This window comes from Pseudorca crassidens, chromosome 11 (assembly GCF_039906515.1).
Source record: "Pseudorca crassidens isolate mPseCra1 chromosome 11, mPseCra1.hap1, whole genome shotgun sequence".
Classification (NCBI taxonomy): domain Eukaryota; kingdom Metazoa; phylum Chordata; class Mammalia; order Artiodactyla; family Delphinidae; genus Pseudorca; species Pseudorca crassidens.
The window spans coordinates 7,382,493-7,399,060 of NC_090306.1; the positions used below are offsets into that span (position 1 = coordinate 7,382,493).

The 16,568-nt window shown below is 43.7% G+C and overlaps 1 protein-coding gene across 1 annotated transcript in view; it reads left to right on the forward strand.

Moving 5' to 3' along the window:
• A2ML1 (alpha-2-macroglobulin like 1) overlaps window positions 1-16,568 on the forward strand; it is a 42,567-nt gene that overhangs the window by 9,976 nt on the left and 16,023 nt on the right. The window contains 18 exon segments of the mRNA XM_067695649.1: window positions 164-323; window positions 962-1,046; window positions 1,540-1,666; window positions 2,146-2,260; window positions 2,595-2,704; window positions 3,711-3,878; window positions 5,422-5,649; window positions 8,021-8,081; window positions 8,310-8,455; window positions 8,915-9,064; window positions 9,646-9,837; window positions 11,116-11,203; window positions 11,837-11,945; window positions 12,563-12,791; window positions 12,959-13,085; window positions 14,229-14,350; window positions 14,919-14,970; window positions 15,332-15,415. Of these exon segments, the coding sequence (XP_067551750.1) occupies window positions 164-323; window positions 962-1,046; window positions 1,540-1,666; window positions 2,146-2,260; window positions 2,595-2,704; window positions 3,711-3,878; window positions 5,422-5,649; window positions 8,021-8,081; window positions 8,310-8,455; window positions 8,915-9,064; window positions 9,646-9,837; window positions 11,116-11,203; window positions 11,837-11,945; window positions 12,563-12,791; window positions 12,959-13,085; window positions 14,229-14,350; window positions 14,919-14,970; window positions 15,332-15,415 (2,353 nt within the window).

The window sequence follows — 16,568 nt, forward strand, 5'->3', positions numbered from 1 at the left end:
TTGTATCCACAAGGGCCCTTTTCTTCCTGGACACAGACCATGGGGGTCACGAGCGATGGGTGGGATTCTTTAGGTTCTTTTTGCTTCTTTACCTGCTTTCTGCAGTGCAGGGTGGGAATCAAAGAGGCAGGCACGTCATGGGATTTCTTTTTAATGGACACAGGATCCAAACGACAATAGGATTGCACAGTGGCTGAACGTGGTGCCCAGGGAAGGCATTGTAGACCTGTCCTTCCAACTGGCACCAGAGGCGACGCTGGGCACCTACAGTGTGGCTGTGGCAGAGGGCAAGACCTTTGGCACCTTCAGTGTGGAAGAATATGGTAGGTGGGAGAATTAGTAGGTCAAAGTGTTGGACATAATCTTGTATCAAAATCAGCAAAGGTCAAGTAAAATCTATTAGGAACCAGGTCCAAGATGGTGGAAGATTTGACTTCCAGTGGACCTTGAGCCTCATTATACGCTCATTGTAACACATTAACATAAGCTAAGTGGCACACCCACCAGAGCCATGACAGTTCCCAGGCCGACCATCAAAGATCAAAACGTGGACAGTGGCCCAATTACTGGAAATCTCTGCCCCGTCCCCAAAATAGTTGGAATAATCCTCCCACCTATTAGCCTTTGAAATTACCCAGCCCATAAAAACTAACTGCCCCATATTCTTGGGCCTCTCGCCTTCTGAAATGGCCCACACTCTATCTGTGGAGTGTGTTTCTCTCTAAATAAATCCACTTCTTATCTAAAAACAACAACAAAAAAACCCCCAGAGGGATTATTTATTCCTTTTAGTGCTAAACCGGCTGATAACTTCAGGAGCATTTTACCTTAATAATGCCCTGTTAATTTAATTAGCTACTTAATTATCACTGCTTTATACCCCTCTACTTTAAACTACCTCTTTTTGACCACTACCTGTATGGTAAAACCTTCTTCCTCTTCGTTTTCCATCTCTCTCCAGTGCTGCCTAAGTTTAAGTTGGAAGTGGTGGAACCCAAACAGTTATCAATGGTCGACGATTCTTTCTTGGTGAAAATTTGCTGTAGGTAAGAATAAAGCTCTGGATCCAGTGAGGATTAAAGCTATATTGAGAGATGTTGTGAGGGAGTGTTATGGAAAGAGGGATTGTGGAGGTAGCAGCTAAACCTTGGGATGCTTTATGTAGTCCAGAGTCAAGAGTTCTGCAAGAACACATGTTCTAATTGTGCTTCTGTCCTTACTTTCCACTGCTGTCTCAGCCAGCATTATTGATTTAGTGTCTCCTTTGTACAGAGCACAATATTGAATCCCATGGGGAAATAGGAGTAAGGAAAAAGAAAGACACTGTTGTTGTCCTTTGGATGGTATTTATTGTGAAATGGCAATACTCTAAGGCTTTGAGCAAAGCAGGGATGTGAATGAGAGCTGGAGAAGGCTAGGACTGTCAGAGTACTTCCAGAGGTGGGAATGTGAGAGAGAAGGAAAAGTGGTGTTTGGAGGAGGAGGGTTGGATCGTAAGTAGAATTGCCCAACTCTGACTCTCATGCTTTTCTGGGTTAGGTACACCTATGGAAAGCCCGTGCCTGGGATAGTGCATGTATCAGTGTGTCAAAAGGCATATATTTACTGGTCTCCAAGGTCAGAAGGGGAATTCCCGTCTGACAGATGCAAGAATATCTCTGGAAAGGTGAGTAAATGGGATGTGGAAAAGGAACCTTAGTTCCTATGTCCTAAAGAGTAAGTAAGCACCAATATAGAAAAGTGGTTAAAAACAAACAAACAAACAAAAACCCAAAGTAGAAAGCATTTCACATGGTTATTATCCCAGTTCCAAAGAACAAGGCAGTCTTTTTTATCCCCACGAAAGATAAAGCCTTTTAGAATCTGCCTTGGAATCAAGAAATTAACCTAAACCCTTGGGAGATAAAATTTTCCTGTCCTGAAGTGGGTTCTTTTCTCCTCATATCTTGGAACTTCCAAGTTGCTTTATAATTATATATGTGTGGGTATATACTTCATGTTATGGGATGGGGTTTCTATCTTAAAATTGGAGAAATGAAAGTATAGAGATGAGAACTTATTTTCTACAGGACATCATGAAATGGAAGTAAAGATTAGGTTATTCATCCTCTCTCTCCCTCTCTCTCTCTCTGATTGTGTCATTAGACTGACAAAGCAGGATGCCTCTCAGCTTCTGTGGCCATGTCTACCTTCAACTTCACTGATCATTCTTACAGATGGGACATCAGTATCGTGGCTACTATGGTGGAAGAAGGGACAGGTAAGTGAGATGCTCCTTGGTTCATTAAGAAAAGAGAAGGGAAAAGAGCTGTCCCAGAGCCAGACCTACTCAGAGGAGTCAAGACCCACCCTCATCGCTGTTTGGAAGGGACTCTGTTCCTAGTTCACAGTCAAAGGGAAATGCCAGATTCCCTCTGCCATCCACTCCCTGTTTCTCCAAAAGTTTGAGGAGGAGGAGTTGGTTTGGATCTTTGGCCAGAAATATATTCAGCTTCCTACTTCCAGTGGCACCATCCTTTCAGGGATTTTATGTTAAACATGAAGGTGAGGATATCAGGTTTTTAGATCATCATACATCTGGTTTCCCTCTGCAGGAGTGGAGGCCAATACCACTCGGTATATCGACGTTTCTTCACGAAGGGGCTCAATGACCTTTGAAGACACCAATTATTATTATTACCCTAATTTCCCCTTCAGTGGAAAGGTATGTTAAAACTTGTCTCTGCACAGACAAAAAAATGCTTAACCATCCACTGTCACCTCCTTCCGGTACACATATGATAATAGCTAACTTAGCATTGTTTGAAGTACTTTATGTGTATTCACTTGTTTAATCTTTACAACAATTCCGAGTTAGGCACTGTTATTGGCCCCACTTTACAAATAAGGAGGCTGAGGCACAGAGAGGTTAAATGATTTTCCCAAGGTCATAAGCTCGTAAGTGTTAACTATGATCAAAGCCAGGCAGCCTGCCTCAGAGTATGTGCTTAACTCCTTGCACTGTGTGTCCTTAATCTCGTATGACACGTGCCTTGAATATTAATGTGACTTCAGTGCCCTTCCTCATGCCAGGGGTTCACATTCTCATGTTTAAATCTTTGAATTTTAGAGCTGCAAGTTATCTGGAGAGATCATCTAGTCTGAGCTTCTGCATCTAGGCAAGGTTAATATCAAGCTTCCTGTGACAGAGAGCCATTCATAGCTCCTGAAGCATTGTTTTTAGAGATTTAAAAATTGGTAGTGTTTTCTTGCTGATTCCTAGCAATCTACCCCTCTCTCCAGCTTAGCTTTCTTCACTTCCCAAACAACTGCGGAACACAAGAATGTTGTACATATTTAGATCCATTTATTCCTTAGTCATCTTTTCTCTAGACCAAGAGTAGATCCAGACTTTCTTAAAGCCTAAGGATTGTACAATTTAGGAGTGGAAGGGGTCTCTCTGTAGGAAAATGAAAGCAAAAAAAATGTACAGAGGCTTGGCAGGGGTGTGTGCAAAAGAAGGGCCCTGACGCTTCATAACCCATGTGGCAAATCTACTTCTGCTCCCTGCCAAGCTACTTCTGTGTGTTTTTCAATTCCTCATAGATCCTACTTTCCAACCCCTACTTTCCACATTTACCTTTCTCTGGACTCTTTCCTGAAATGTATTCTTACAGTTTCAAACTTACACTAAACCTGACTCTAATGCCCTAATGACCTTCACCCCTCAGATAAGAGTTAGGGGCCATGATGACTCCCCCCTCAAGCGTCATACAGTGTTTCTGATGATTCGTGGCGAAAAAGGAACCATGAAGCAGACCCTAACGACTGACGATGAAGGTCTTGCTGCCTTCGAGCTGGACACGGCTAATTGGGACGGGAAAGGCATTTCTCTGGAGGTAAGCACTGGGAGGTCCAGCTTTCCAGGAAGGAAGGCCTCCCTGAAGGAAAACGTCAAAATTTTCCTTTTCCCCCTACTACACCACCACTCACCACCCCTGGGGAATTCCATCTCCCCTATTCATCGGTCCTGCCCTTCAGCTGACAAAAAGTTTTTCTTAGATCCCATTTTTAATAACAATCAAATAAATGACCTTCAGATAAAAATTGCTATTTCTACTAATTCATTTTATAACTTAACTCCATCTCTATCTGATCCTTTATTTGAAATCAGATTAGGGAGGAAAAAATGGTTCAGAGTCATCTTCTTCCTCCTATTCCCCTTTTCCCTCTTTCTGTTGCTCATTAAAATAACAAAGAAGAGAATTCTAGGTTTTGCATAACTTACAGGGAAGGTTACTTGTATCAGTTATCAGTTGCCACACACTACTGCTTAGCAGACAACTACAGAACTTTAGTGTACACAACAGGAAGTGTTTATTGCTCCTGTAGCTGGTTAGACAGAAGGGCAGCTCTACCGATCTTGGTGGACTTCCTTGTCTGTGGGTCAGCTGACTGTAGGCTGGCGCTCCACACGTCTCACAATCCACCGAGCTAGCCCAGGTATATTCCCATGGCAGTGAAGCGATGCAAGAGCGAAAGCAGACATGCAAGAGCAAAGCAGACGTTCAGGGGCTTTTCTAAGGCTCTACTTATCTTGCGTATGCTAACACCCATTCCCAAGAACAAGTCACATGGTAGGTCCACAGTTAGACTAAAAGGGCACACTTGGTAAAGTGGACTTCCCTGGTGGTGCAGCGGTTCAGACTCTGCGCTCCCAATGCAGGGAGCCTGGGTTCGATCCCTGGTCGTGGAACTAGATCCCACATGCATGCTTCAACTAAGAGTTCGAATGCCACAACTAAGGAGCCCGCCGGCCGCAACTAAGGAGAACGTGTACTTCAACTAAAGGATCCGGCAAGCCACAACTAAGGAGCCTGCTTGCCCCAGCTAAGACCTGGTGCAACCAAATAAAATAAATAAAATTAAGAAAAAAAAACTATAAAAAAGGATGTTGCTATGGGGAGGGATGAAGAATTGAAGCCTTTAATGCAATCATCCAGCTACACTACTCAAGCAAATACATATTATTTCTGCTCTGGCTAATTTATGTATTTCTGTACTCTAGGCATCATTCAATCACTCCACTTAGAAATGATTATTATCCTCTATAACTAGTTTTCTTACCTCTGAGATATATCCTTTAATTTCTTAGTCACAGTTATCTCTTCCCTGCTTCAGTCTGTGAAGGTATATCATCCACAATTTCCTGCTTCCTGACAACTATAATTCAGCCCTTATTTTACTCCCCTTTGTACCAACATGCTGCTGCATATAACCACTATTATGGACTCCTCAAATATTCTTGGTTGAACCTCTAGTGAAATACCTACATGCCATTCTTAGGCAGTACAGATTTGAGAATCATAACAAGTCCATGGGGTCAATACGGTTGGGGTACATGAATTTTAAGGCCTTTTTTTCTCTCTCTCTCTTTCTCAGGGCATGTTCGAATTGGAAGAAACGGCATATGATTCAGAAGAAATGCCTCCTTACTACCACAATGCCTACCTGTACCTGGACCCCTTCTACAGCACAACTCGCAGCTTCCTTGCCCTCCACCGGCCAAATGGCATCTTGGAATGTGGCCGGCCCCAGGAAGTGCTGGTGGAGTATTACATCGATCCAGCTGATGCAGAACCTGACCAGGAAGTCATCTTCTCCTACTATGTGAGACTGGGAAATGGGGATGGGTGAGAGTGTGTTGGGAAGGAAAGGGAATAAAGACAGTGAGCTAGACGGGGTGAACAGACAGTCTGGATAGAGATATAATGCAAGCCACGTAGATAATTTCTAAATTTTTAGAAGCCACATTAAAAAAATTAAAAGAACAGAGGAAACTAACTTTTAAAATATATTTTGTCTAACCTAGTATATCCAACATATGATCATTTCCACATGAAGTCAACATAAAAAATTATTAATAGATATTTTACATTCTGTGTTTCAGCTGCATTGCAAATCTTTGAAACTCAAAGTATGTATTTTATACTTAAAGGAGTTTGGACTAGTTACATTTCATGGGCTCCAGTAGTCACATGTGGCCAGTGGCCACTGTGTTTATATAGGTATAAAAGATGGGGGGAAATGGGGAATAAAGAGATTTTGAACAGGAGTCCAGGGAAATTGTGTGGGGAAATAAAACTAGGAATAAATGAGACAATGTTGCTGACCAGGGCTGAAAGGGAGCCCGGTGGATGGGGTAAGAGGGAGGTTGAGGAGGGGATGGCAACTCAGAATAAATTTCATTCTGTGTTTCATTGGTCAGTATTTTTAAATAGATGACATAGGGTTAAAAATTAACATCGAGGGCTTCCCTGGTGGTGCAGTGGTTGAGAGTCCGCCTGCTGATGCAGGGAACGCGGGTTCGTGCCCCGGTCCTGGAAGATCCCACATGCCGCGGAGCGGCTGGGCCCGTGAGCCATGGCCGATGAGCCTGCGCGTCCAGAGCCTGTGCTCCGTAACGGGAGAGGCCACAACAATGTGAGGCCCGCGTACCGCAAAAAAAAAATTAACATTGATAGCAGCTCTGCTGGGGAAATAAAGTCACAACTTGTAGACTGAAAGAAATATAAAGGCAAGCAGTTTTACTGGTCATCTTGATGATCGTGAGGAACTTAGACTCATGTGAACCTTGGGTTTGATGGTCCAGAGTCTCTTTATTCCCATATCATCTCCTTAAAGTCTCTGAGAGAATTTCTCCCCCTGAATCATTCCAGTGTCTTCATGAAGTTAAAACAATCATCCTAAATAACAGAATGAGGAGAGGTAGGTGGGAAATAATAAGGCAAAGTGGTAATACATGTACTATCTTCGGGACAGAAGTGTGGCGAGGCCTATAGGAGAAAAGTGGAGTTGGGGCTGCTCGGTGTGGAAGATAGTCTGAGAAACTGGCCAGAGAGCCCTTGACTGGAGCCCGAGATGCCTGCCTGCTTAGAAGGCGTCTCAGTGAATTCAGTTTCAAGGGAGAGTGAAGAGGAAGGGAGAGTTAAAAAGAGATTTCTCCTCCAGAGAGTCAAATGTCAGAAGGACTCAAGACAATTTCAAGGTATACTCATTTCCACTGAATTTTTTTAAAAAATTTTTTATTGATGTATAGTTGATTTACAGTGTTGTGTTAGTTTCAGGTGTACAGCAACATGATTCAGTTATTTATATATATATATATGTATATAATTTGTATATATATAAATTCTGTTTCAGATTCTTTTCCCTTATAGGTTATTACAGAATATTTATAGTTCTCTGTGCTATGCAATATGTCCTTGTTGGTTATTTATTTTATATATAGTAGTGTGTATATGTTAGTCCCAAACTCCTAATTTATCCCCAACCCCTTTACCCTCCACCGAATTTTCAATTGAGTGATAAGTTTTAAAAGGTTGTAAGAAACAGAAACAGACTCACAGACATAGAGATCAGACTTGTGGTTGCCAAGGGGAGGGGGGAGGGAGAGGGATGGACTGGGAGTTTGGGGTTGGTAGATGCAAACTATTACATTTAGAATGGATAAACAATAAGGTCCTACTGTAGAGCACAGGGAACTATGCGATGAACCATAATGGAAAAGAATATAAAAAAAGAATGTCTGTATGTGTACAACTGAGTCACTTTGCTGCACAGCAGAGATTGGCACGACATAGTAAATCCACTACACTTCAATAAAAAAAATTTGTTTTAAATAAAAGGTTGTAAGGATGGATTTTAGTAGACTTTATGTTACAAGGATTATAAAAGAATAAAGCTTAGAGATCTTCAAGAAATGGTGTCAGCTATGTATTCTCTCTGGCTCCGTGGCAGTGGTGGCCTTTGTCTCCTCCCACCCACCCCGTGGTTGTCACAGACCTCCAACTGGAGGAAGAGTCATCAGGGCTCCTGGTACCATCCAACATTTGACAAGCTGAAGGATGCTCCATGAAGTACTGACCTGGGGTCCAGAACTACGAAAGGAGCCTCTCCTTATGGAGAGATGCAGGGATTGGGCCAAGGCTAAGCTCCTCTAACTTCTGTGTTGTTGATGACTTCTTTTTCTCTTCCTTAGTTAATAGGGAAAGGGAATTTGGAGATGGAGGGGCAGAAACGCCTGAAGTCTGAGAGGAAATGTGAGTGTTCATGCACCTCTTGGAATACTTAAACTTTAAATTTCCAAGAAATAGTTCTTATACTAGAAGCAAGAGTAAGAGCAATGAGAACAGACCATAACAGTAACCACAGAAGACCTGCACCATGAGGCCTGCAGCTGGCTCAGGAAGAAATGCAAACACAGGGTTGGATGTCATTGGTAGGTGAGTGTGTACTCCCATTCCTGAATATCCCCTCTTCCCTTTCAGGACTGAAAAGCTCCTTCTCTCTCTCATTGACCTTCAACTCCAGACTAGCCCCTGATCCTTCCCTGGTGATGTATGCCATTTTTCCCGGAGGAGGTGTTATAGCAGACAAAATTCAGTTCTCAGTGGAGATGTGCTTTGACAATCAGGTAAAATGGCGTTGAAGAGGGTGAAGGAAATGTCTGGACATAGAGAGAGAGCCTGTGTATGCTGGGGTTGGAGATAAGGCAGGGGTGGGGAAAGAAGGAGTTAATATTGAAGCTGGATATCATGTTCTCTATCTTTCGCATGGTCTGTTGAACTCTCCCGCTCTCCCGCTTCTTTTAAAAGGTCATGCTGGGAAGTCACGTGTTCTGTATAGCTATTCCACAAATTCTCTTTCTTTCTACTTTCTGTCTTTGAAACTTTCTACATTATTCTACCGTGCTGCTTAGTTTTTCCAATTGTTTTACAAGACACTGTTTCTAAAGGGCAATACTTTACAAAGAAAAATCAGTATAAAAATGAGGGAGTGAGCTGGGGACCATACTTATGGCATATGGGTGATGACTGTTTCTCCTCCTCTCCAGGCTGACCTGATCCCCACATTATCCTTTTCTCTTCCCCAGGTTTCCCTTGGCTTCTCACCTTCCCAGCAGCTTCCAGGAGCAGATGTGGACCTGCAGCTGCAGGCAGCTCCCCAGTCCCTGTGTGCGATCCGGGCCGTGGACGAGAGTGTCTTGCTCCTTAGACCAGAGAGTGAGCTGAGCAACAGCTCTGTGAGTGGCCTGCTGACGTGGTGGCAAGAGGGAGTCAACAGAGAAGACAGACTGACAGTATCAGAATTAAGAGATGGATTCCAGGCAGTGGGAAAGAGAGTCTCAGGGAAATATTGCATCTCCACAAGGTGGTAGCAAAGCTGGTGTGGAAATGAATGTAGAAATGATGATATGGGGACTTCCCTGGCAGTCCAGTGGTTAGGACTCTGTGCTTTCACTGCCGTGGGCCCAGGTTCAATCCCTGGTCAGGGAACTAAGATCCCACAAGCCATGCGTCACGGCCAAAGGAAAAAAAAAAAAAAGAAATGATGATATGAGACGGACACGGTTAATACGGTCACAGCGATCAGTATCAGGAAAGATGAAATAGGAGATGAGGGTGACAGATTATGAAAAAAGATGAACTAGAGGAAGGGGTTATGATGGAAGAAATTCTGGAATAATGAAGAGAAATAATACAAGAGCAGTAAACTGTGCCACCAGAATGAGAATCTGAGAGAAGTTTCTCAACTGATTTCACTATGTCAATATTTTATTTTCTTAAGAAAAAAAAATTTATTTCCTTTTCTGTCTTTTCTCAGGTCTATCATATGTTCCCATTCTGGTATGGTCACTACCCCTATCAGGTGGCTGAATATGACTGTCCAGGGTTTGACCCACGGGAGTTTTCCCAGCCCCACATTGGTGTACTGCCCGAGGAGCGTTGGGGCAGGCGTACTTATCTATGGAGGCCTTCGTTCCCTCAAAGCATAGCTCTTTTCCAGTTTTTCCAGGTAAATATTCTTACCCATTTTGTTCTCATAGAAACAACTGTGGTGGGAGGGGGAAAGGAAAGCCCACATCTAATAAAGCAGGCAGAGTCATATGGGCACTGGCAGGGGCAAAATCTTGAAAGAAACTCCTGACGGGTAAGGCAGCCTCACTTGGTCCTCATGCTTGTAGAAGTCACCTACTGTCTGAGGCTATACACTAGTCCTCTCTCTGGGGTCTCCAAACATTGACTTCCATGGGATCAGCCAAGAAGGAAAATGAAGAGAGGTAGACCAGAAGTCTCTCTTATGAAAGATACTGCACCTATTTTATCCACAGAAGTTTGGGATGCTTTAGCCCACATCTGATCAGGAGGTCTCCGAGGTCAGGAAGTGGGTCTTGTTCATCTTTGTATTCTCTATAATGCCTGACCCTTCATAATGCTCAATATATTTTTGTTGAATTGATTGAGCTGATATGGTCTCTGCCCTTAGAAAATTCAGTCCAAGTCAAATAATAAGGATACATTTACTAACGTTTGGAAGAAGTATTAAACATATTGAACGATGAAATAAATGGAATACTACTATTCAGCCAGAAACAGAATGAAATCTTGCCATTTGCAACAACCTGGATGGACCTTGAGGGCATTATGCTAAGTGAAATAAGTCAGACAGAGAAAGACAAATATCGTATGATCTCACTTATATGTGGGATCTAACAACAACAACAACAGCAACGAAACAAGCTCATAGATACAGAGAATAGATTGGTAGTTGCTAGAGGTGGGAGGTGGAGGGGGGTAAAATGGGTGAAGGTAGTCAAAAGGTACAAACTTCCAGTTATAAAATGCATAAGTCTTGGGAATGTAACGTACAGCATAGTGACTATAGTTAGTGATACTGTATAGCATATTTGAAAGTTGCTAGAGAATAGATCTTAAAAGTCCTCATCACAAGAAAAAAATTTTTTGTAATTATATATGGTAATGGATGTTAACTAGACTTGTTGTGGTGATCATTTTGCAAAAACGTATGTATATGTGTGTACATACATATGCATGATACATCTATCTCTCTCTATATATATAAACACAATGAAATAAGTTTAATTGAAGAGCTTTCACACTAGCTGGACTAGAAGTGAACCAATCTTGGTGGCTGAGTATTGGTCTTACAATTAATAGGCAAAGAATGTGTTAGTTTAACCCTTTGAGGGTGAAATTTCAAGGCAGTAGCCCTTGTAGTAAGGGAGAGGACCCCCTTAACTCTTCATTCTCTGGTGCCTTTGGTGCCTCTCAGGATGTGGGCCTGAAAATACTGTCCAACGCCGAAATCAAGAAGACAGACTGCAGTTACTGAATTTCAGAATACAGGGATCCAGGGAGAGGTAAGCTGCCTCTGTGGCTTGCAGATTCACTGAGATATTTAGCATCATGGAACTCTGAAAACTCCCTCTTTGCCTCCTATTCTTGCACTGAGCCAGTAGCCAGAATGATAATGGATTGTGGGTTATAGATGAAGGCAGTTTCCCTAGGATCTCACTCTCTCTCTGTCTCTGGGGAGGGCTTTTGAAGCCTGAAGCCCTTATCTACTCATTCCCTGGCCAGACGTCCATGTCTGTCATTTCCCGATAGCCTCACAACCAGTCAGTTCCTCAGTGGTCCTTCCTCCTCCTCTCTCTCTTTTTTTTTAAAACTAATTAATTTATTTATCTTTTTATTTTTGGCTGTGTTGGGTCTTCATTGCTGCTCATGGGCTTTCTCTATTTGCGGCGAGCGGGGGCTACTCTTCGTTGAGGTGGCTTCTCTTGTTGCGGAGCATGGGCTCTAGGCGTGCGGGCTCCATTAGTTGTGGCACGAGGGCTCAGTAGTCGTGGCTCTCGGGCTCTAGAGCGCAGGCTCACTAGCTGTCCTTATCTCAGACTGGATGTTCTCTGCTTCCCTCTGAATTTCTTGCTGGTTTTCTCTCCACCTCAGTTTATCACATGACATAAGTCTTCTGCTTTTTCCCTTGTTCTTAGTCTCCTCAGAACTCTATTCAACTTCCAGGAGACTACCAATTCAGCCAGAGGATTCTCAGGTTCGTCAGTACTTCCCGGAGACTTGGCTCTGGGATCTGTTTCCTGTTGGGTAAGTGATGCCTAAAAGGTATAACAAAATTATACATACAGTGTAGATTCAGCAGAGAACTGACTCAGATAATTTCTAATGAACCTAAGTCTCAAGCCAAGAAGGTTTAATGGGGATATGAGAACGTGTTTCTTTCCCTGGATTCTTAAACAAGTACATACAATCACTCAAAACAAATTCACACATCTTCACATTTGCACAGTGCAGACAGTGCATTCTCACTGCAGGGCCACACAAACGGAAAGGCACATCTTGATATTAGTTTGGTTCTTGCCCACTGCTTACCACCTCATTTTGACAAACCCTAAGAAGGCATATTCTCACCAATTCAGAGGGCACTGGGCTCTCTTACAGGTATGTTTGCACACAGATGCCCACCCACACAGGCTCCCCTCCTCACACATCCTCAGACACCCCCCCTTCTCCCATACTTGTACATCCTCACTCGAAGATTCACACTCTGAGATTCATGTGGGCCACCATTGCGGTTGCCTTTTTGCTTTTTCCCCCACGCACAACAGCAACGAAATATTCACTTCTGCAGACAAATTTGTAGCTTAATTCCCAAATGCCTTTCTCCTGCTGTCTGCTTCACCTGGGTTCTTGTATTCTCACAGTAACTCAGGGAAGAAGTCTGTCCGCGTCACAGTTCCTGATACCATCACCACATGGAAGGCCATGACTTTTTGCACTTCCCAGTCCAGAGGCTTTGGTCTTTCACCCACTGTTGGACTGACTGCCTTCAAGCCATTCTTTGTTGATCTGACTCTCCCTTACTCGGTAGTTCGTGGAGAATCCTTTCGTCTGACTGCCACCATATTCAATTATCTGAAGGAGTGCATCTGGGTAAGAGCTGGGGATGCAAGAAGCAGGTGTCAGTCCCTAAACTGGAAGTGTACCAATTTTCCCTGAGAAAGAAATGAGATGTCGGTGTCTCTGCGCCCATATTTTCCTAAACCTCTGTGTATTGTCTCCTTTACTCCGACCCTTTGTCACTCAAATATCCCCTTCAGGTTCAGACTAACCTGGCTAAATCAGAGGAGTACCAGGTGGAACCAGGGACAGACTCTCAGGCCTCCAGCTGTCTCTGTGCTGATGAATCAGAATCCTATCACTGGAATATCACAGCTGTCAAACTGGGTAAGAGAAGGAAGTGGCAGATGGGCAAGGAAAGCACAGAGACTGAGAACTCTACCCTTTCCTCTACTGTATTTGCTTTGTTTTCTCTTTCCTCTTCTTTGTGTTTGCCTCTGTTTTTCTCCCTCCTAAGTCTATGTTATAAAAAAATAAGCGAATATTCTTTGGTAGATGACCAAAACATTATCCACACTGGACTATTTTGAGAGTGAAAGAGGGAGATTTTAATATTTACGCCAGGACAAGAGATATGTTACTAGTCAAATACTTACTATGGGCCAGGCACTGTCCTAAGTGTTTTACATGAATTAACTCATTTAATCATCACAATAATCCTATGAGATGTCATTTGCTCTTGGATTAAGTCCTTGCAACTCAAAGTACCGTCTTTGGGTGTATTAGTTATCTACTGCTGCTTAACAAATTACCCTAAAATTTAGCAGCTTAAAAGAACAAGCATTTATTATCACACAGTTTCTGTGGGTCAGTAATTTGTGCAGTTTAGCTGGGTGCCTCTTGCCCAAGGTCTCTCATGAAGTTCAGCCAGGGCTGTGTTCTCATCCAAAGACTTGCCCAGGAGAGAACCCATGTCCAAGCTCATTCCGAAGCCTTTGATCCTCATGGACTGTTAGACTGAAGGCTGCAGTTCTTGGCCTCAGGTGTTGGCTAGTGGCCTCCTTCAGTTTCCCATCACATGAATCTCCCCACTGGGCTGCCTCATGACATGACAGCTGGCTTCCTCCAGAGTTCATGGCTTGAGAGGAAGAGTGCACCTGAGACAGAAGCTGCAGTCTTTTTTATAACCTAAGCTCAGCGTGACATCTCATTGCTTCTGCCCTATCCTCTCCATTAGAAGCGAATCACTAAATCCAGCCCACAGGCAAGGAGAGGGGATTACAAAACAGTGTAAATATCAGGAGGCAGGGATCACTGGGGTCCCTTAGAGGCCACCTACCGCAGAATGTGGGCCCCACCCCGGATATACTGAAATAGAGTTTGTATTGTAACAGACGAGAGCTGCAGGTGATTTGTATGCCGTTAAGTTTTGCTGTTAAGTTTAAGAAGCACTAGTCTAAAGGGGAAGAGACCTCATTGGTACCTCTGCCAATAGGGCTGATGTCTTCCTTTTGCCCTCTTTCTTCTCAGGTCATGTAAACTTCACCATCAGCACTAATATTCTGGACTTAAATGAACTCTGTGGGGACCAGAAGGGGTTTGTTCCAGAAAAGGGCCAGAGTGACACACTCATCAAACCAGTTCTGGTCAAGGTGAGTTTTCTGCAGGCCTAACTTCAGAGGTAGAGGCAGCAACCAAGCCAGGGATGTTCAGTGTGTGTCTAACCATGTCAGTTAGTCTCTTGCAGCAGTCTTACTCCACCTCCAATCAGGTAGCTCATCTTTATCCTTCCCTGACCCCCTTCTGCCCTTAACTACTTGCTTAACCCATACTGATGGTCTATGGAAGTACCTAATACAGTACCTGTTACTTTGTAGACACTCAATGAATGTTAGTTTCTCCTAAGAAAATCCCTAATGTCATCATTCGCTGCTTCCTGTCATCATGAACCCCATTGTCAATCCTGTCTCTTAGAAGTTTCCTAAACTTATCCTTAGCTCTAGCCCAGAAAGAATTTTACTGAGAGACCCCTCCCTGGGTTGAAATGGAGTCCTTCTGAATGTCAAAGAGAAGCTCTGTTCTCTCCAGTTCTGAGTGAAGCCCTGGAGCGCAGGCAGGGCCTCTTCTCCCCGTTTCCCTTCCCCTTCCTATTCCTTCAGTGCCACCTGCCCTGATACTCATCTATGTTTTTTCACCCATCCTTGTCTCTCTCCATGTCAGCCAGAAGGAGTCCTTGTGGAGAAGACACACAGCTCACTGTTGTGCCCCAAAGGTGAGTGAACACAGAGAGGGGTTGGTGTGAGAATTCCCTTAGCAACAGGAGATGTTCTTAGGCAAAAGGAGAAATATACAGGACAAGAAGAAATAGGAGAGTCTAGGGGTGCCATTCCCAATGGGGCCAAGTAGCTGAAAGGCAGGATGAAGAAGAGAAAATGTACAGCACAGTTATATCTCTCGCTGGAATGTATTTTCAGCAAAGACCACTGTGAATAGGGAAAAAAATCTACCTCCAACCCACGGAAAGCACTGGGTATAGAAAACCCTGGATTACGGCAATTTTTTCTGTGGCTTGGGTGTGAGAACCCCCACTATTTCCACCTTTTATTGTTTTACCTTTTCTCTGCCCCTCATAGGAAAAGTGGCTTCAGAATCCATCTCCCTGGAGGTCCCTGTGGATGTTGTTCCTGATTCAGCCAAGGCTTATGTTTCTGTTCACGGTAAGCAACCAGAGATTCTCGGCTCAAAAAGGAAAAATGGGGCCAGAGGCTGCCAAGGTGTGGCATGGGTTGAGGTCTATGGCCCTACCTGGAGGAAGGTATGGTAGATTAGAAGTGGTGAAGGAAGAAGAGCTTATTTTACAAAGTGGGCAAATACAGCCTGTGCAGTGCAGGTGGGATTAGATAGACGTATACTCTGGTTAAAAACAGCAAAGAGTATGGGCAGGAGGAAGTTAAAGGTCGTTGAAGCTTGATATGTATTTAGGTTTAGGTCTATAAATTGGGTGGAGGGGAGGCGAAATGTTTGCAGGAACCATTTAAAAATGAGGACTTCATATATTTGAGTACAGTTTTGGGAAGATTCAACCATATTTACATAGGACATGACACTTCTTTAGGCAAGGAGAGGGAACAAATAGAAAAACATGAGCCTGAAAGTTGTATCAAACTGGCTTAGGATCCCAGTTCTGCCGTTTAATAGCCATGTGAACTTGGATAAGTTAATGAACAATTTCGGGGCTTCCCTGGTGGCGCAGTTGCTGAGAGTCCGCCTGCCGATGCAGGGGACACGGGTTCGTGCCCCGGTCCGGGAAGATCCCACATGCCGCGGAGCGGCTGGGCCCGTGAGCCATGGCCGCTGAGCCTGCGCGTCCGGAGCCTGTGCTCTGCGACGGGAGAGGCCACAACAGTGAGAGGCCCGCGTACCGCAAAAAAAAAAAAAAACCCCAAAATTTCGATCCTTCTTTTCCCTTCTGTAAGACAGTGATAATAACCTACCTTTCAGGATTGGTGTAAAGATTAAATATAATAAATTTCCCAGCACAATATCTTGCACATAGTAGAAGGCCTATACATGTTAGGTTCTTTCTGTACTCTAACCCCCTACCCACATCCCTTCCAGGTTAAAATGTCTCTGTTTTGGCTGTATTTGATTCATACCTCTGGTACAGCACTCACCTCACTGTGTTATAGCTCACTGTCTGTCTTTCTTCCACACTGCATTGAGGGATCCTTGAGGACAAGGGCCATGTCTTTTTCATGTTTGTTTTTAGTACATTTCCTGCAGTTAACTTTCAGTACATATTTGCACATTTGAATTGAACTCAATGACTGAAGTACAGATGCTCATGAGTCACTTATGTCAGGCTTACTG